At 35.6% G+C, this 21,923-nt stretch overlaps 1 protein-coding gene across 1 annotated transcript; it reads right to left on the minus strand.

The window, feature by feature from the left end:
• Positions 1 to 852: 852 nt before the first annotated feature.
• LOC145991641 (uncharacterized) lies at positions 853 to 21,302 on the minus strand. Its single transcript, XM_083127703.1, has 7 exons — positions 21,197 to 21,302; positions 19,172 to 19,276; positions 18,401 to 18,487; positions 17,754 to 17,840; positions 3,230 to 3,310; positions 2,167 to 2,300; positions 853 to 1,219 (listed from the first exon to the last, which is right to left on the minus strand). Exons 2-7 carry the CDS (start codon positions 19,263 to 19,265, stop codon positions 1,127 to 1,129), a joined length of 576 nt encoding a protein of 191 aa, XP_082983829.1. The 5' UTR covers positions 19,266 to 19,276; positions 21,197 to 21,302; the 3' UTR covers positions 853 to 1,126.
• Between the last annotated feature and the right edge of the window lie 621 nt (positions 21,303 to 21,923).

Here is a 21,923-nt window from a genome sequence, read left to right on the forward strand (position 1 = left end):
TTTGCATTGGTGAATCATTCTAAATAAAATATTGTAACGAAGTACTTAATGTTAAATATTACAATTGTAAAGTTAATGTTCTTGGTTACCATGATCTAGTAATACAAGGCCAGTCAATTAATGGTTGAAGACAGTATGGTGTATGGACGAGTCCATTACATGTTATTTGGTATAAAACTATATGCACCAAAGAAATACTGTAATCGCGTGCGAGTTGTGAAATGCTCTAGGTTAGGTACAAACCTATTCTTTCTTTGAATAAATTTATTTGAATAAATATAACGTGTGGGAAACTTATTTCATTCTTTTCTTGGAAACATAAGAAGGTTAGAGACAAGCACGTAGGTGCATTTTCAGGTCTTATGTAACATCTCACTTGTACTAATGCATAATTTGCCTTTCATCTTGGGGGGGGGGGTTATCGTCGAGCTTGCGGGTATTTGAATTAGTTGTACGAGGGTGGTCTGAAAACTTAACCATAAGGCTGTTTCTTCTTAACATATGAGGTCAACTTTTTTTTTTGTGTTTGACACTGATTTTTTTTAACTTAAGGCTTATATGGAACGAGTTCGCAAGGACAATCGCAATGTTGCGTGACCGTGCGTTGCCTGACGGTGTGTCCAAAGTACCGTGGTGCGAAAATTTTTGAGTCTTGAGTTTTAGTGATTGAGACATTGTAGTGAAAGTGTATGAGGACACATAGGGACGGGGAAGCCTCGTTAGCCTAGTCTCGTCATAACAGAATAAAATTTTATGTAATATATTTTGCGTAACGATTTGAAAGGTTGATACATTTAGTGCAGTTCAAAAGCAGTAAAGTTTTGCATTATATTAAAAAAACATTCGGTTACTCTGCTCAATTTTATTGTATTCTAAGAACATGCTACTTTGTACATCCCGTATTGCAATATTACTGTAAGAAATCTGCGTTAATTAGAATTAAATATATGTGTAAGTAGTTGGTTACACCTTCAAGATATTCAACTTGAAGAAAATTTTACGGAGATCATAGAATTATTCTTTTGTACGAACAGATGTGCATTTTACAGGCGATTGTCATGCCCTTCACCAAATATCTTACTGGTGAAAAGTATATGGTGAAGATTGAAGTCTTCTTCATCAACTTCTATTTCTTCCTCCATTCTTCTTCTTCTTCTGATTCATCCATCTGATGCCCTCTCGCTTGGATTTCGTCTTCACTGCGCGGATCCTCTGGATGCTGCAAATAGGATAAAGTAATTGGATAGTTTGTTAACAAGGATATTGTAACAATTCTCTGAATGTTAGTGACAATGGTCCCACATTAGCATGCGATGTTAATTGGAAATTATCCATTGTCTCGTGCTTTTTAACTATACTTATCCTGACACTTCGTGTCGACAGAGTGCCTCTTCTCTCGTCTTCAGGTGAATGAATTTGTATTTTCCGCTGGTGCGGATCGAACCTTATCACGGGGGTAGGGGGGAGTTTGCATGGAGAAGGTGTTTAGCGCAAAGAATTTGTAGTAAAAACCACTTGTCTGTTGTAGGAGGGAGGAGGTGCTCGCTTGAAACTTACTATTAGAATAAGTATAGTTAAAATCATTAGACAATGGATAATGTCCACATTTAACCTTGCTGTAGATATTGTACTGTTTGAATCTGAATTTTATTCCTCAATATAAACCATATACACGTACTGTACATTGTTATTTGGAGGGTTCAGTACAGTTCAGACAAAAATATAAATACATCATTTCTATAATTACAATTTAAGTTTTCACTAACGTTATAATATTCCTGATTAAATAATAGATCACGGCGCAGTGAACTGTTATTCACAGAATGGTTGTTTTGCGTCACTTTTCTAAGTCTTGGGTTAATTGTGAAGAACAGGATGAATAATGAACTGGATGATACATGAACGCAATGATACATGCATCTTGATCAGGGTTCGAACCTGGGACCTCGTAACGCGTTACGCTGACCACTCCGTTACGGAGGTCAGCCCTGGCTTCGCCCTTTTTTCCGTCTGACTCTTTTAACTGTACAGGTTCGAACCCTGTCAAACCAAAGGAATGAGGTTAGAATTCTGATAAGAGGCCATACTTATCGTTTAAGTATCTACATTGTGTATCTTCTACTGTCTCAAAAGCTAAGGTTACAGTAGTGCTTGAATACTTCTTACCATGCATATTTCTTCAAACATTCCCGTTTGGACTGAGGCTGGGGAGAATCTGAATATCACTTTGTTCAAGCGACACGCCAGCCCCTTCCTCCGACAAGTACTGGGGCCACCGAGGGTGCACAGGGCGAATGGAGCTGCAATTAGAGAGACGAATGAATGCAAGTTATGATTCACCCTAAGTCGGCACCTTGTTGGTAACCACGCGAACTTAAGGTAGTCTTACCACAGGCCGGTACCCAAGGAGTGGGACCATGCCCCTTCGAACTATGAAATATTTTAATGTGAACCTATAAAAGCCTACGAAAATAACATTGAAAATTTGAGATTTTACAAGAATTTCGATTTTGTCCTTGCATAAATGAATGGGTTGTTTGTAGACAGAAGGAAGCTCTAGAAGTATGGAGTCTGCAAATTTGGTAATTTTTAGTTTCATAAGTGGTGGCGATGATGGGGGCACTTGCCCCCCCCCCAAAGTTTCGCCACTTTTACCCCCGCACTATGCTAAACCTTATCTACAAAGTTAAATATACTGTCTTTGCCACCCCAGTTTTGCACTTTGCCATCCCCCCGGTTTTGGAACCCAATCGGCGCCACTGTAACCATTGATACAATAAGAAGACTACATTCACATTTCATACAAAGAAGAGAAGAGGTGACTCACTCCTAAACCTAGTCTATAACAACAACAAATAGTGTAAACTTCCGTTAGAAACATGATAGTGCAGATAAGGAACCTGCACCAGTCACGAGTGTAAAATATTTTTATCGAAATAAAAAGTGCCTCTACAGATAAAACGCAATAAATTAAAACAAATGTCTAGTAGTAAAAAAGGTTGAAGTGAATTTGATGATATAAAAATGTGTCTTAAAATGGCTGTAATATTAGGGTAAGATATATTTCCTTATCTATGTGAACATTAGGATGAGTAATAGCATAACATTGAACATATTTGTTAATTTGTTCTGCAGATGAAATACTTGCTTACTGACTCTAAAAACCCATTTTATCTTCCTATGATATAACTATGTAAACATTCTGATATGAAAAATATTATGTACTTACGTGTCCAACATTGGCCATCCTCTATACCGCATATCATGCCTTTCTTATCACATATTTCACATCGTGGATCTTTCACTTTTGCTGTGAAAACAAACATTCATGTATATTACTATATACACAATATGGAAATCCTCAGTATCTCATTAAGAATTTGATGGAAAAACAAAGCTAATAATAGTAATCAAACTGTAGTTTCGCTACGTAAAAGCTTCTTTTTTTCTATTCTCTTAACATTTTGAAAATTTTTCCTAAGAGTTAAAATTAATTAAATATATTTTAAAGTAAAATTTAGTTGTTTACGGATATCACCCTTTTAAGTATTTAAAACATTGTATAGGTGCATTAAGTTATTGCTAATTTCATATGAAAAAGTAAAATTTCGAGAAACAACATACTAAGATTTAGCCACGGTTGTACTGCGTATCGTACCCAAGGTATTGGGCAAGAAGTATAAAGTCTTAGCATAGCAGGTATCAGAGAAAGGAATGCTGAATAAGTAATCAGGCAAAGGTCGGGTGATTGACTTGGAAGGCGTATGTGGCATGAGTATTGGAATTGTCAGGAGGTGTGATCAGTTGGCGAGAATACGAGAGAGAGTAAGGACTACGGATTGTGAGAGAGAAGCAAAGTGGGGAACGACTATTGGACGATGGTGTGTGACAAGAGACAAGTGATAGTTGAGAGGACAAGCTAGGAACAATCTCCATATATTTGTAAGGCAAGTGATATCCTTTCCTTAACCAATCCACATCGGTTCAGTCATGGAGAGTATAAAACCCATATTCAATCTAAGCTAATTTCTATCGCCATTCCTTTAAAAGGTAACCTCTTGCATTTATCACATTTAGGCCAAGCGAGTGATAACTACCTGAGAGATGAATGAGGAATAGCTACATCACCCAATTAAATCTAGAGGTTCTAGGTTCGATCCCAAACGCAGCATGGGAGTTGCGTTACGTGGTGGAGGCTGCTTAGGGCTTCTCATCCATTTTTTTGCAAATGCGATGCGAAAACACTGCAGTACGTGAAATCCTGCGATTTTCATCATATTTCGGGATGAAAATAGAGCCTTCTAGCTTTTCAAATTACTTACGTGAGATATGGTGCCGGAATTTTCACTTGTTAGCGCTTCACGTTGTGTTAATTATCAATTGTTACCAAAGATCAAGAAAAGAAAGCAAAAGGTAGGCCTAGCAATATGCTACGCGGTAAGGCGCAAATAAATAAGAGTAGAGTTTTAACTAGGTTATTCGGCGATTGGCTTGTGAAAAGATGAGAATTAACATTAGGATGTTGCATAAAGGTTGGTTAAATATTTTAAAGATGTGTTCGGTACTGTCGTCACTCTGTTACGCGATTGTTGAACCTAACTTATCAAATTTTTGGGAGAGTAAACAATTGAATTGCTGATAATGTCCTGTCAAAGCCACGGGGGGATGAGAAAAGAAAACAAGCAACTTAGTGCTAATTTTAAGCTAATCAAGCATTTTTCCTGCGCATAGGCTAATCATAGAATTATGGCGCAATCTAGATTTATCCACCCCGACATTTTCAAAACTATCCAGTTTCAAGGTAACATTCACGAGGATGTATTAAAATTCATTGACAAATTTGAAAGTTTAGCTATTCTTAATGAGTGGAATGACTCAAAGAAAAGGCAAATGCTACCGGCATTTTTGGCTGATTCAGCATTGGAATGGTTCAATACTTGGAGTCGAACTCAGGAAGCACAGGATATAGATTTTGTAACTTTAAAAACTAAAATTGTGGAAGAATTTACGGAACCGGGGCACACTTTTCAATTAGAAGAACAAATCAGATTACGCTTCCATCAGGAAAATGAACCTGTTTCAAAATATGTAAGAGAAAAACAGTTATTGTTATTAAAATTAGATCCTGCCATGGACATTAGTGAGCAAATTAAGCAAATAAGCGGGGGTTTACAACCTAACTTTATGAAAGAAGTTTATAACAGGGAATATGATTCAGTGCATGAAATGTTACGAGACCTGAAACATGTTGAACAATTCAAATATCTCGTGCAAAAACGTAAAATTCTAGAAACTGAATGTGAGACAATGAAAGCTCTGTCATGTTCTGAATCGAGTCGAGCATACATGCCGACTCAGCAAGCTATCACGTTGCAGCGCACGGTCAATGGTCATGTTGACATAAGTTATTCTCAGGCTAATCGGGAGATCGAGGAAAGATTAAATGCACTGCAACAAGACCTTGATCAATTACAGTCGAACGCGGGACTCCAGTCTCATGAGTCAGATTTAGTTTTGCAATTTCAGAATCTTGAGGCTAAAGTAAATGCACTTGCAGAACATCGGAAAAAACATTCATTCACTGAGTCATCATTCTCATATCCAGTTAGAGAATATGAACATAGAGATAGAAACAATAGAAGAACCTATTATCATAATGGTAATCATAGAGCTCAGAATAGAAATACATGGCATAATAAGCACAATGATAATCTCGACACACATTCGCAAAGCTCGCATAGGGGGCGATGCCGCAATGGCGGTAACCCTCGATTTCAGCGTTCGCATTTTTCATCTTCATCGCCGCGAACATTTTTGGAGCAACAACAGGGACGCGAAGATCCAAATAACCATACTAATCAGGTTGTAAATACAAATCACTCTACTTTTCGTAAGAACAGAAGCAATTTTAAACGAGTAAGACCTGCATATGACGGGGACCTAGGTGCAAGGCCTTCTGGAAAAACTCTAACGGTCCCTACTTTTCCTTCTGAAGATCTGATTTACATCAATGTGAAAGTAGATGGGGAAATTCGACAGTTCATCCTGGATAGTGGAAGTCAAATTTCGGTAACTGGAGATAAGAACATACCAGTCAATGCCAAGCGATTTAATATAAATACTGCGATTAGAGGGGTCACTAATAGTCAACTGACGGTTAAGGAAATTGTGTTACTACCATTTTCTATACATAACCAAACATTTGTTCATCCATTTAGAATTGTTAAGGATTTTAATCAAATTACTATATTAGGAAATGATTTCTTGAAGGGACAAAAGGCTAAGTTAGATTTTGAGGAAAATAAGCTTACATTGCATAGATTCGGTACACCTCCTAGAAACCAAATTAAAAATGAGAATAAGAAAGCTTTTGACGTGTCAATCAAAGTTTCCCATTTATTACAGCATGTTTTGCAACCAGAATATGTAGCTGCTAAAAAGATAAAAGTGAAACCCAGGACACATTTGTGCATTCCATTGAAATTGGCTAATTCATATGACAAAGATAGGACACTCTTGGAACCGGACCTACAGTTTCAAGAGAAAACGGGATTGATGGTTGCCAGAGCAATTATTAATCCGGATTCGAATCTCATTTGGATCACAAATCCTTTAAATTATAATGTTACAATTAAGAAAGGCACTATTATCGGGAAAGCTGAAACATGGGATAGGCCAATCATGAGTAACAATAATGATGAGAATAAGGATGAAATTGGTGAACAGGCACAGGTTTTCGCGACGGAAGAGTCAGGGAACGTCAGTGACGCACGGGCGGACCCTAGTCGGTTTGATGTGAATCCGAATTTAGAACCCCAGCAAAAGGAGCAACTTTTGGCTGTTTTAATGAAATATCCACATGTTTTTGCGTGGTCAAAGGATGATATAGGTAGAGCGACGAATTATAAACATAGAATTCAACTAAAAGATGACACAGAATTTCACTTAAAATCCTATCCGATTCCAGTTCACCTTCGTGATGAAATTAAAGATCAGATTGAGACTTTATTAAAGCAAGGTGTTATTTCTCCTACAAAATCACCCTTTAACTCTCCAGTTATCCTTGTAAAGAAGGCAAAGGGGGGTTATAGATTATGCCAGGATTATCGCAGATTGAATGTTTCGTCTGTATTTGACGCTCTGGGTGTGAATAACATCAATGAAATATTATACAATATGGGGGGCAAGAAATACTACTGTACGGCAGACTTGAAGAGCGGATTCTTTAATATTCCTCTCACCGAGGACAGTAAAAAATATACAGCATTTACAATACCAGGAATGTCACAGTATCAAATGAACGTTGTGCCACAGGGCCACGTCAGTTCATCAAGTGCGATGACCCGTTGCATTCACCTTGCTTGCTCAAATTTAGATCCCAATCACTTTGCGCATTATGTGGACGATTTATTTTGCTTCGGAAATACCTTTGAAGAAATGCTCGTAACTCTGGAGAAAATGTTACAATGTTTACAGGCCGCGGGATTGAAGCTTGCAATAGAAAAATGTCACTTCGGATACACTGAGATTATTGCTTTAGGACATAAAATTTCAAAATTTGGCTATCGGATCAATGACAAAATCATTGATTCTATCAAGAAATATAAGACACCGACAACTGTGAAACAAGTTCGCACATTTCTCGGATTAACATCTTATGTCAGGAAGTTTTTAAAATCATATTCCGAGATGGCACTTCCCTTGCAAAAATTGATAGGAAAAAAGAAGAAATTTCTCTGGGGGGAAGAACAGCAAACTGCGTTTGAGAGGTTGAAAGAGGCTTTACTTACAGCTCCTGTATTAATGGCATATGATCCATCCAAAGAAGTAAGGGTATACACGGATGCAAGCAGTAAGGCTATTGGCGCAGTGATTTTACAACCGAATGCGAACGGTGATTTTCAGCCTATTTCCTATTGCAGTAGAGTTTTAAAAGACCATGAAACTCGACTTTCAACCATCGAGCAAGAATTGTTGGCAATCATATACGCATTTAAGTCATTCAGATTCTTTTTACTTGGGAGACATTTCGAATTATTTACCGACAACCAAGCAATCACATTCATTCGCTCCTCAACGCAACTTTCAAACAAATTATTTAGATGGTACACGTTGATGGCCGAGTTCGATTTTACGCCAATTCACTGTAAGACTACACAAAATATGGCGGATGCTATCAGCAGAGAAACAGAACATGATCCACAGGGAGAAGACGAGGAGCTTCCAGAGCCACGTACATTGTTATTGTTAGATGAGACAATTGATGTTGCTATACACCAACGAGAGGATTCTTTTTTTGGAAATATCATTAATATTTTGGAAGGAAAAGAAGACGAGGGGGGCAACAACCCACCCAACCCCTCCCTGCAGAGGCAAGCTTGCTATTATGTTATGGAAAATGGACTTCTTTATAGACAACATAAACTGGGAGCTACGACTAAAAAATTATTATGTATACCGAAGTCACTTCGCAACACTGTTATTGAGACATTACATAGTTTACCAGCTGGAGGAGCGCATTACGGCTTCACTAAAACATACAAAAATGCACTGGATAGGATTTACTTTCCATTTATGAAGAACCATATTCAGAAAATGGTCAAGGAGTGTGTAATTTGTCAGCAGAATAAGAGCATAAAAGGAGCGCCATATGGAGAACTTTTAACGTTCAACTCACAGAAACCATTCGATAGAATCGCTTTAGATTTTAGCGGACCGTATCCACCAAGTGGTTTGCTCCGCCATAAATACATACTAAGTGCAATCGATCATGGTACTCGATTTTTAATTGCTCAATCAGTAGCAGATACTTCAAGTGAGACAGCAGCTAACTTCCTTTTTGAAAATGTAATTCTACGCTTTGGTTGTCCTTCTCGTATAGATACGGACAGAGGTACTTCATTCACAGCAAGTTTATTTAAAGAACTATCGGAGAAATGTGGAATCCATCTTAAATTCGCTCCAGCAGCTAATCACAATTTAATTGGATTATTGGAACGATCACATGCTATTTTACAGGGACTTATGAAAAACTTCGTGAACTCAAAACACACAGACTGGCTTTTATACTTGCAATCGGCAGTGTGGTCGTACAATGTTAATTACCAGGAGAATTTGAAGAACAGTCCATTTTTTCTTCTTCATGGATTTACGCCTAGATTAGTCTGGGAGAGCGGACTACATTTAACGCCCAGTGTGAATGTAAACAACGAGATGAGATTCAAGATTCTCGAAAAAGCACGAGCAGCAGCTTATGAGAGTCTACAGAAACGCCACCGACAAGCAAAAAAGTACTACGATAAACGTCATCAGTCCATTGAATTTACGCCAGGAGAATTGGTTCTAGTATACGATGGTAGTCATCGTGTACACACCGCTAAATGCTTTTCGGGAGTATATAAAGGACCTTGTAAAATTATAGCAAAAGAAAATCCCAATGTTTACAAAGTGGAATATAAGACAAAACGGGGACAGACAGTCGTCGACTCAATTTCGGTCCAGAGATTGAAGAAGTACTACGCTTCGGAACACGGTAGCGGCGATGAGAATGTAAATGGTGATGATGAGACTGAAGAACAGGAACAGTCAGGAGTGAATGAGTGAGAACATACCTTTTACCCTGTACGTAACTTCCTTTTCAGTAATCTGATGCACTAAATAAATTTTACATCTTGCAAATATATTTTTTTAAACTAACAAACACTAAAATTATGTGAAATATTATTGTTTAGCCCTTAAAAATTGCACGGAAGTGTAAAACTAGTTATTACCACACTAAAATCATTAGTTATAACACGTAGACTTCGAGGTTTCATAATAATGAACAACAAGTACAGTAACGCGCAAAAATAATAATTAATATTATTGTATTCACGGATAGTGAACAAAGGGAATGGTGATGAATATAAATTGCGCGCAAGGAATTTTCCTCAGATTTTTGTAGGCCTGCAGAGAACTGATGGAAATAATCTTTTGTGAACTACAAAAGATAAATAGTGTAAGTCAATAATAGACTTTAGTATTTTTTATGAATAAAATGTGTTAAACACATTCGGTAAGGAAAATGAGAATTAAAATTCTCTATGATTTAGCGTGGTTAGTCAAAATAGGGTTTAAACAAGTACACATTTTAATATTTCAATTGTTAAATTTAAGTTAATTACATTTATAATTTTAATAACTAAATAAATGACAGAAATATGAGATTATCAGTTTTATAAGATTTAAATAACGTTAAAATAAAGCTAACAGTTATAATAAGAGCTGAATATGCATACAGCCAGTAAATTTGCCAATTAAACGAGCTACAGATCAATAATAACTAAATAAGAGCGATAATAAGAATTATAATATAGATAATAATAATAACGAAGAGAATAGTGAACATATTGAGTACTTTGATATCGATAAAGCTTAAATAAAATGTATCACATGGAAATAATATAAATATTAAGATTACGTTTAAAATTATACGCATTTTACATTGAGATTTAATTATTTTGTATATCTTTCTTATATAACTTTACATAAAAGCTAGATCTGAAATCTAATACGAAGATTAATCAGTCAATTAAGAGCATAGGAGAAGTTACAGCTACGATCGTGAGTTATCAGCAGCCACTTGTCACATTTTATTAACAATTTAACGACACAGTCATGAGATGAATTACGACAGTCTTAAATAAGTAAAGTATCTTTCATTAAACATGTACATTACTTTGATCCATCTAATTTGGGATACTTCATTCCAAATACGACTCAATTAGTTTATTGAATGTTATAATCAAGTTACTTAGAGTACTTCCTAAATTTTTTCCGCATGGTAGAAATTTCCCATCTTGTAAAATTCCCATTTAAAATTTCCCTCACATGTATTTCATACTTCTCGAAGCGATATCCAAAGTCAATTTCAAATGCCTTCATGGTAAAATGTCTTTCGTCAGCAAAAGGATAAAGTTCAACTCGGATGCAACGGAAATCCTTCCTCTTTAAGCAATGGGGAAACTTGAGTTACATTCAGAAAGACCGAACAACTGAAGAAATATGCAAGTTAGGCATTCTATTCGTTTCTTGCGGCAACGATATCTACCTACATCGGCAGGAGCAAAATTCTCTTTGACATGAAGTAACCAACACGTTGCAAATTAAACAGCAGATATCTCACATTCCACATTAGCCGGGGAACTGAATAAACTGCCGATAGAGCATTCTTTCAACTCAGGCTATCGACTTCAAGGATACAAAAGAACATGCAACCTTATGTCCGTTCAGAACGCTATTTCTTTGTGAGACAACATTTGGAATCTATATTGGAATTAACTTTTCATTTTTATATCATTTAATGTTAGGTGCATATACATATAGTTACACACTACCAATTGTCAACTTTCATTTTTTTTTCTCTCCATATTTTTTTTGTATACACAATTGTATATTATTTTCCTTAAATATTCTTAGGCTGATTGCAATATCATTAGGGGGGAAAGAGTCTATAATGGACAACGAGATTTCGGATTCTTAGAATATTATCTTATGTATTTCAATTTATGTGGACAATATTAGCAAGTGCAAAGGAAATTTTACAATTAATTTTTATTAATGACGATATTTTATCAATATTATACTAACAGAAGGACGATCATTCGACACATTATTTTTTTAGGTAATATTTGAAGTATTTCATTTCATTCAATTGTTATTTATAGATATTTTCAGTCAATTTAAGTATTCATATATTTTCAGAAATCAATTATACGTAATTTAAATTTTGCAGTAGTATACAGTATACACTCACAAAATCTTCAAGAGTATTTACAGCATTACGTTCAATTCATATATAAAGTTCAATTGCTTTTAGTAATTATTAGTAGTTATATTTATTTATTTATTTTTCTCTTTTCAAGATTCTAATTATATTTGGTGTGTAAAGGATGGCATTAATTAGAATTTGGGTAATTTATAGTAAGAGTAAATGTTATGACTGAATCGGTACTCCTTTTCAAATTCCATTTCCTCAAACATAACAACCCTCAACTACAAGATTTTTTCATACTTGTAATATTTACAAGTACTACTTTCTTAAAATAAGGGTGACTTAGAGGCGCCCTTGTCTCAACAAAACCTCTACACATACCGACATATTAAGTTCTCTCACAAACAACATTACACTAACGATCAGGAGGAAATGCCTGTTCGGTATATGATGCAAATTTCCTTTCCAAAACCTACCTGAATTGCCTCACAGATAATTCAAATTTTAACGGTGAAATGAACATTTTAACATATTTGAAACCATGTTAACAGTCCTCAGTTCAGCTTTTTCACAGATGTCAACGTCTAGAGATGGTCACCAGCTAAAACCTTGGAGAAATAAGAAATCAACACGATTTACACCTGAAGGACGCAGAGAAATTATTTTGATCTACGAACATTTTTGATAATTTCTCAAGATTTTTATTTCTGAGATTTTTCTTTTAATTTTTCGACACGTGGAAACAGGAATTACAATTACACCCTTCATCAATTTTAATTACGCAGTTCAGCGAAATCAGTTGATAAGCACCAAATCGTTTAACACGGATCTCCTTCATTCTATTCTAATTAACTCCTACTAAAGTCAAGTAGTAGTGAGACCTGATATTCAACGCTGATAATACATACATCGATTTGAAGGAATATTTACATACAACTAAATACTTCACATTCACAATTCCACGATATGCAGTTCTCTACTATACATTTTTCATCAATGACAATATTTGTAGCTGCAAAGTTAATGCATCAAAGTGAAAAACATTTTTCACGGCCACAAGGAACTAATATATACATATATACGTGGTTTGGTTCAAGAAGAAACTTCATTGCTATACGCAGAGACTATTAAGTGATGATAACAAGAGTAAAATTATGGTATTTTACTTGAACTCTTTATGAGAATCAGGATAACTCAAGGATTATTTTATGGACAAATGTTAGTGCTGTGATTTTATCTATCGAACACTATTATATTCTTATTTTCAAATACATAAATTCATGTACATATATTATTACTCAAGGACAGTTATTGATACAGTGTATATATTTTGATTAACTTCAAATTTTCTAATTAAATATTTACTGTGATACTTGACATATATTATAAATAAAAACAACAGCGATATTTAAATGATACAATAAAGTAAGAGACGGTGAAATTTACATCGATAATATGACATACGTATGTGTGCAAGTGTAACTCGGATGAGTATCACAAACGTTGCTGATTTTGTAAATATTAACTTCAAAATATTTAATAGTGTTGTGCAGTGTCAGTGTTTACAGGATCAATTACATACTACTTCGCTAGTGTCTCTTTGAGACATCAATTTTGACAAGATCCATTCTTGTGGAACAATGCTTTTATAATTTTCTCACGTGGTGTCAGAGTATTGCATGCTTATGCACGGCCTACGTTACGTCATCATGTAGTATTGGAACTTAGGTGTGGAGCGTAAGACTCTCAATGAATACGCGCACGAGCAGATTGACGAGTTAGCATAACAAACTCAAATGTCAGTGTTTACCTTTCATATGCTGACAAGTTTTGTTTATTTATTTTGTTTGTTTATTGGTTATTTTTCTCCATTCTTTTTTTTTTCCTTTTAAAGAACTATATTAATCAAATTACATATTTTTGGTTCTGGTATGTTAATCCAATAATTTTGGGACTATATTTTATAATAATAAAAAAAATCTCTCCATAGAAAGGATCGATATGGAATGCAACTTTAAATCTTTCATATTTAAGTGAAAATCAAAAGATTTTCTTTAGGGGGTAGAGGAGCGTATCGTACCCAAGGTATTGGGCAAGAAGTATAAAGTCTTAGCATAGCAGGTATCAGAGAAAGGAATGCTGAATAAGTAATCAGGCAAAGGTCGGGTGATTGACTTGGAAGGCGTATGTGGCATGAGTATTGGAATTGTCAGGAGGTGTGATCAGTTGGCGAGAATACGAGAGAGAGTAAGGACTACGGATTGTGAGAGAGAAGCAAAGTGGGGAACGACTATTGGACGATGGTGTGTGACAAGAGACAAGTGATAGTTGAGAGGACAAGCTAGGAACAATCTCCATATATTTGTAAGGCAAGTGATATCCTTTCCTTAACCAATCCACATCGGTTCAGTCATGGAGAGTATAAAACCCATATTCAATCTAAGCTAATTTCTATCGCCATTCCTTTAAAAGGTAACCTCTTGCATTTATCACATTTAGGCCAAGCGAGTGATAACTACCTGAGAGATGAATGAGGAATAGCTACATCACCCAATTAAATCTAGAGGTTCTAGGTTCGATCCCAAACGCAGCATGGGAGTTGCGTTACGACTGTTACTGTGGTAGTAAGTTGCAGTTCTAACTACGAACTAAATGCTAGCCAGTACAATTGGTGTAACACTATTCGTCTACTGAGAATATAAATGCTCTATGTCCATTTTTTTTTTCAGGGGAGCCCTTTAAAGTTTGACATGATATATTTATTGAACCTTTGTCAGCATTGTGCTGAAAGTTTGTATCATTGCAAAGGCTGATATGTTGAAGCTTCTCTGAAAGGAAGTGGTTGTTTGGTTAGGTATTTATGCTGTAATTCATTGTTGAAATTTCAGATAGAACAATTGCGCACAACACTAGTCTTGATTTGAGAGTGCCAGTGTTCTATCTATCAGATATAACGCTGCATTCTGGAAACGAGATGGAGATGAAACAATTATAAATTTGTCATTCGGTAGCAAAGTGAAATAAATAATTCATATTTTGGGAAGTCAATCAACTAGTTTGATTCCACTATTATTATAAATTTTTGTCTGTTAACCACAAAAGTAAGAACTGAAGACCATTACTATAGCTAAGCATCTCCCACAAGTGACTGAGGTTAAAATGCAAGTGATTTATCTCACACTCGGATGGTGCTTGTAGCTGGTTGAGGAAATTGGCATAAAGTTTCATTGGCTGTTGGAGTTTGCATTCTTGTGGCTGCTTCCACATTCTACACATGGACCAAAAAGACACTCAATATATCAATATTGGTTGTATGTAGACATCAGATGAAAGCAGAGATGAAACAATTGCATTCTCAATGAACGAATTGTTGTTGATTTCATACTTATGGAATTGTACTTTGAAGAACATTCATTATAGGAACAAGTTTAAGCAAAATCGGACTATAGTCTGTGAGATACGGCCGTTTACAGTTTTCCAATTGAATTCCAATAAAAACATTTGATCTTCATATGTTTAATAATATGTTTGGTAACAATACTTCATAACTTGACACAAATAGATATCTTCACCGGAAGTTAAACTTATTTCCGGTATCCAGAAGCTCTTGAAATATCAAGAGTCTGGCAAAGAGACAATATCTTATCAATCTCTTATTGAGTTAGTATCCAAGGAAACAGGTTGTGATTACACGGAACTAAGATTAAGATGTAGGAGGTGTTAAGTTTATGGAAAAGACTATTTTAAAAAAAGATTGAGATTGTATTTGTGTTGTGTATGGCAATAGTGACATTGTATTGTTGTGAGTGTACATAGTGATAAGGCTTCAATAAATCTTGAGCATAAGGTAAGGCATTATGAATTCATATCTGTCATCATCGCCTATTAGTGCAACCATAATTTAAGGAGAGTCTCAAAACCAAGGAACGGATTTATATGTAAACACATTTATGTATGAAGCTGAAATCAGTTATATTTTGTATTATCTTTGCGCATCATGGCATGTAAACTAGAAAAATTCTGTTTTATTTTCCATATTTGTACATGGCTCATGTTTTACATATTTTAATTATCTTTACATATTATTTCCATATTTCAGAACATTTCTCAGCATATATTCGACATTCGTTCATTAACTAACAGTTGGGCTGAAAAGTTCGTAGGCTGACTCATAGATGGCGTTACTAGAATTAAATCCATGTGATTTTTACTTAGTACTAACCTACAAAAGATACGTGTATAAATTTCACAGCTGCCGGATAATTAGTACGTGAGATATAGCATTGTGAGTGAAGCAGCTTTTGTTATTGTGAAAAAATGAATAAAAAAGAATTTCGTGTGTTAATAAAGCATTGCTTTTTGGCGAAAAAAAATACTGTTGAAGCCAAGGCTTGGCTTGATAAACATTATTCGGACTCTGCACCAGGAAAATCAACCGTGGAGAAGTGGTTTGCTAAATTTAAACGAGGCGAAATGAGCATCGAAGACGATGCACGCAGTGGACGCCCCAAAGAGGCTGTTACCGACGAAAACATCAAAAAAGTCCACAAAATAATTTTAAATGATCGTAAAATGAAGTTGATCGAGATAGCTGAGACTTTAAAAATATCAAAGGAACGTGTTGGACATATTGTGCATGAATATTTGAACATGCGAAAGCTGTGTGCAAAATGGGTGCCGCGCGTGCTCACAATCGATCAAAAGCAACAACGTTTTGATGATTCGGAGCAATGTTTAGCGATATTCAACCGTAATAAAATTGCTTCCCCATTCAACATATTCTCCAGATCTGGCCCCCAGTGACTTTTTCCTGTTTGCAGACTTTAAAAGAATGCTCGCTGGAAAGAAATTTAGCACTGATGAAGAGGTAATCGCCGAAACTGAGGCCTATTTTGAGGCTAAAGAGAAATCGTATTATAAAAATGGCATTGAAAAATTGTATGACCGCTATAATCGTTGTATCGCCCTCGAAGGCAACTATATTGAATAATAAAATCGAATTTTGTCAAAAAATATTTTTTACTATGTTAGCCTACGAACTTTTCAGCCCAACTGTTACATGTCTGCGTGTGACCGACAGCGTTGGGTGAATTTCTTGCGAATAACTGACAAAGTCCGAAGCGACTTTAAACAAACTAAAGTTTGACTTTTTTATACCATCCAATTGCGATAAATACAAGTTTTCTGTCATCTGAACATTAATGTGTTTTTTTTTGTAAAAAAAACTTGAAATTTCTGTTTATTTACAATTGTTGTCAACAATGGAGAATGAGGGCTCAAGCATCGGCTCCTGGTTGTCACAAATCTTATTTTGGAAACGTTAACTCCAGCAGACATTGCGATATTGAACGCAGTTTTAGTCGATGTAGATCCATCTTAAGAGACAACAGAAGGAAATTCACGTTCGAACACTTAAACAAAATTTTGTTATCCATTGTTGTGGAAACAGAAAATGAAAACACATTTGCGTAGTTTCACAATTTATGTCAACGTACTGTATTTTGTGTAGCTCGTGTAGCGTCATATTATAAAAAAAGGTAAATGTTTACAATTTTATTTTCATATTTAACTCCATATTTTGGTGAAAATAATTGAATATGCATTTACATGTTTAACACATTTTTGCTACATATAAATCCATTCCATGCTAATAACCATACCACACAAGTAGACTGGGCACATTACAAGAGCAAACTGAAACTGATTTCAGAAAGGAACGTCACAACCTTCAATGTTTATGTTACAACCGAGGATTGTCTGTGAGTGTACAATGATGTCAATTCGACATTTATGCTAGCAGAGAGGTATTCATTCAGTTACACCAAGTCTTGAATATTTGTACATATTAGAGCATTTTACACCAAACTTCATGTGAACTAATGAAACAAGAATCAGCAAAGGATCATATTATAGGGTGGCCCGAAATACGAACTAAAATACTTTCGATCATCATTTTTTTTCTTGTATAACGTACGTTATCATTGGAAGTAATGGTACTTACCAGCTACATTCTCGCACTTTGTTTTCACCTCATATCTTATGTAAGCGGATGGGGGTAGGCAGGGATTGTAATATCCGCAGGGTCGACCTTGAAAAACCAACAAAAAAAAATCTTGAAACAATATATAATATGTAATCTAATTATTATTATGTGATGTGTACGTACTGTATATAGCAGGAGCGTATTTATCAATTCTTTTCTGTGATGATTTTTGCGCAAATTTTGTATTGTAATCGAAACATTCACAATATGCGAGTAGTTATTGCAAAATAAGAATTACTGAGCAGGGGTGGGTTTGCCACTAGGCTATCATAAGCTGTAGTTTAAGGGGCGCAAGTCCAGAGGGGCGATTAGCCAAAAGTGTCAAACGCGATATAATCAAATGAAAACCATTCTCGTTCATTATTTTGTTATTCACTCTCTTTTTCTCGCATTCACTATCTCATTCATACCCTTTTGCACAGTCACTATCTTTGTCACTCACTCGCTTTCTGACTCTTCAATTCTCTGCCATCATCCCTTTCTCAGTCATTCCGTCTATTCACAATCACACTCTTATTTTATCTCTCTAAAAGAACCAAAATGATAGATAATCTCTCTTATTTATTACTATCCTCTACTTATTATTACTATACATTTCTACTTGCCATCACGTTCCAGATCAATAATATTAATGGTTCTTTTGCAGAATTCATTTTCCTTACAGGTTTTGTTGATACAAGACACAGACATATCTGAAAAATAAACAAGTATATATTCACTTTTAATGAAAATTGTGCTAAATTTATTTCTGTATTAGATCTATTTACATCATATGTTTAAGTGAGATCGAACCTAATTTTGTTTATAATCAAATATTAACTTTCACAACAGACTTTGTATTTTGGAGACCTCAGGTTTACAAATCGAAGGTCGTCCATTCTAATTGAGGGTTTTCCGTGGTTAACTTCTGTCTCTAAATGTCACGGAGTATTTCTCCCATTTTGTTGTAACCTTTGTCTAGTGCCAAATCTAGTAAAATTCTCTGTTAGACAATGACTGTTATACATTACCAGCTCTATCTGAACACAAATTAATATTTAATTGTATCAAAACACTGAAATCGGCTTGTTAATGTAATATTTCAAACTTAGCTCATTAAATCTTGTTGGTTATACTCTTGTTCTTGTTTGTAACTTAACTTTTAATTTTCACTTTTTAAATAGTTATTTTTGTTCAAGGGTAACATAGTTTATGACTATCTTCTATGGGATAACTTTGGTTTCTACGTTTTTATGATTTTCATGGGTATAAAAGTATTGTCGATGCAAATTTTGGTTAAATCCTGTGACAAGCTGCACAGCCTTAATTTCTTCATGGAAAACATGCCAGGATGAATAAAATAAATAAATTTATACTTTAGAACTAAATATCCTTACCCATTCCTGCTTGTTCTTCATTTAAAATCATGTAGGTGTTGGACGTTGCAAAGGCTTGGGTAGCCATGAGGCACAAAGCAAACGTTATCCACATGTTGTGTCCAGCTGAAAAAAGACAGTTTCCCATTTACGCATTGTTTTCTTCGGATGATTACATGAATGAAGATGTACAGTTAACGAAAGAATAACGTATTTCGTAGAACGGACATCACGGAAGGCAAACAACACATGAACAATGTGAACTTTTTGCAAAACAGAAACTTGCTTACTGTTACTTTTACGTGACATTGCTTTATATATGGTCAATGTTGTCGTTTGATGTGCAAGGGAAGAGTCCGGAGCTTGAATTCAAGTTATGTTTGTCCAAAGTTTCTATGTAACTGTCAATTTGTGGAGATGGGAGCTCTGTACATTAAAAGATAAAGAAAGAGCACTGTGATGTTTTATGGCATTAGCCTGTTGCGTTTTCTACACAAAAGAGCTTTTTATGAATGTTCTAATGCGATTTTTGGAATCCAAACAGAATAAATATTCTTGTATTTCTCATACAAAGCTTAAAGTTTGGACAAAATCTTGATTTTATTTCGTCAATATGATGGAGATATGATTTTACAGCAAACTTAATTGTGATTTAGCATCAGTAGTGTTTTTTAATCGTTTGAAATGCCAATGAATACAGTGTGTGTGAAGCGTGCTCCAGGTGTTGATATCTAGAAGTGTTTGGCTATTGTGAGAAGTGCAATTTGTAATGTAGAAACCTTTTGGTATAGGCAATAAATTTTGAAGTGGCATTTCCAGTTACGGCTAGCCATTGTATCAAAAGTCTTGATTGCTAGTCGTCGGTGAGTTGATATTTTCTTCTTTTATATGTTTGCAAGATAATCTTTATTGTTTGATCCTTAACCGGGAATATTATTTAGATTAGCATGTTAGTTTGCACAAGGGACTAGATATCGACAGTACTCGAAGTGTAAATGGCTAGGTTGCGAGGGATGTTTGCTTTAGCTTTGGGGTTTGCTGCGGGATGTTCTGATGCTTTAACATGGGGAGAATGAGAGTGTTGGGGAGATGCCATTCACTTCGAGCCCTGGTTATCAGATAAACATGTTACAGATAACTTATTGTGAACTCTGAGCTAAGGACGGCACCAATGCACCTTGGAAGTCACTATTATTCATCATCAGCCTCATCTCGAGTTTCAAAAGCTTGTATTTTTCTTATATTAGTCTCGTCTTGAATTTGGGAGACCTGTCTTGGCTTTATCGAGAAATTGCAAATATTGTTTTCCTCGTTGCCGCAGATGAAAAGTCTCTATATCCTTGATAATAGATACAAAAAAAAAATATAAGAAGAAAGTTTATCAATGAAAACCAACACCGTAAGTTCTTGCACATCAAGCAAATTAAACTTATCTATTAACACTTAAAACACTCTCCCCTCGTCTGGCATGTCTGAAGTAGCATAGTAAAGTAGTTTTGAATTAGGCGAAGCTTTTTTCATCCATAAACCTTCCATTGTTATAAAGTAGAAGAGGCTCTTGTGTTGCAGTGGCCAGCGTAACGTGCTTCGAAATCAGACACCCCATGTTCGAACTCTGGTTTAGGGATGGATGTATCATCGTGTTTGTATAATATCAGTTCATCAGTCAGCCTCATGGTCGTGATTAACCCAGTTGGCTTCCCGATGGCGTAGTGATAACGTCTTCGCCTTGTAATCATCCTTAATCCGATGCCCGGTGAAGGCATATAGTGGTTCGAATCCCATTTTAAAGTTTAGGTCCAGTCCCGATTAGCCTATCTGTGTAAAAAGTGAACTTAAAGCTCAAAAGCGATTAAGCCAAGAGGTAGAAATGAGACTAAATAGTTATAAAAGAGTATCTTGGTCTCGCCTTGACAAGTCTCGAAGGCCATGTTCTCGCTCTTGTTGCTGTTTCGAGATGTGACCGACGTTTTCTCCACATTTGTGGCCCAGCTTTATAGTAATATTTCTAACAGAGGTAAAACAAACCACAACATAATCACTTACCTCATACGCAACCTACAGCTGCACAAAAATCCACTTCAATACTTGAAAAGCGGCGTCACTAATCAGAGAAATAAAAACTCTGTCTAACACTTAGTTCTCCATGACTGCTTGGGACCTTCGAAATCGAAAATACGTCCATGTAAAACCCATACGATGTTGTTAACTGTCCGCAAAATGCATTCATAATTAATAGTCTAATTTGCACACCGAGAGCTTGAATTAGAATACAAAAGGCCTCATTATTTTCGATTTATGGCCACCATTACTTTGGACACCTATCAGCCACTAGTGCGGTCAATTGCACAGCAATTAAAACACAGTGAAAAAGGCGACACACTAAACAGCCAACAGTTATGGACGTTTCGAAGGGAATCATGCTGATATGCAATCTACAAACTCGATGTTCAAAGGAGACTTTAAATGCAAAATAGATTTTTGATAATTGAAGGTGCAGTTGTTGTCTTGTATCGAATATGTGCTTTGAAATGGTTTCATAAAGATGGAATAGGCGCACAAGTGCAACCATTTTTCTAGCCATAATTAACCCAAAAAGAAGTGTAAATGTTCAATATAAATTGGACAAGCCAAAGCAACGGCTAATGAGAAACACATGCTCATGCCAAAAGTATGCATGTGTATTTTTTGTTTTACCTAACTAGTGGCCGAACTTCTTAAGTGGTCGACTGTATATTTCCCGGGTTCGAGTTCCGACCTCTGCAAGGATGTT

Source organism: Lepisma saccharinum, chromosome 8, assembly GCF_977018435.1.
Source record: "Lepisma saccharinum chromosome 8, izLepSacc3.1, whole genome shotgun sequence".
NCBI lineage: Eukaryota > Metazoa > Arthropoda > Insecta > Zygentoma > Lepismatidae > Lepisma > Lepisma saccharinum.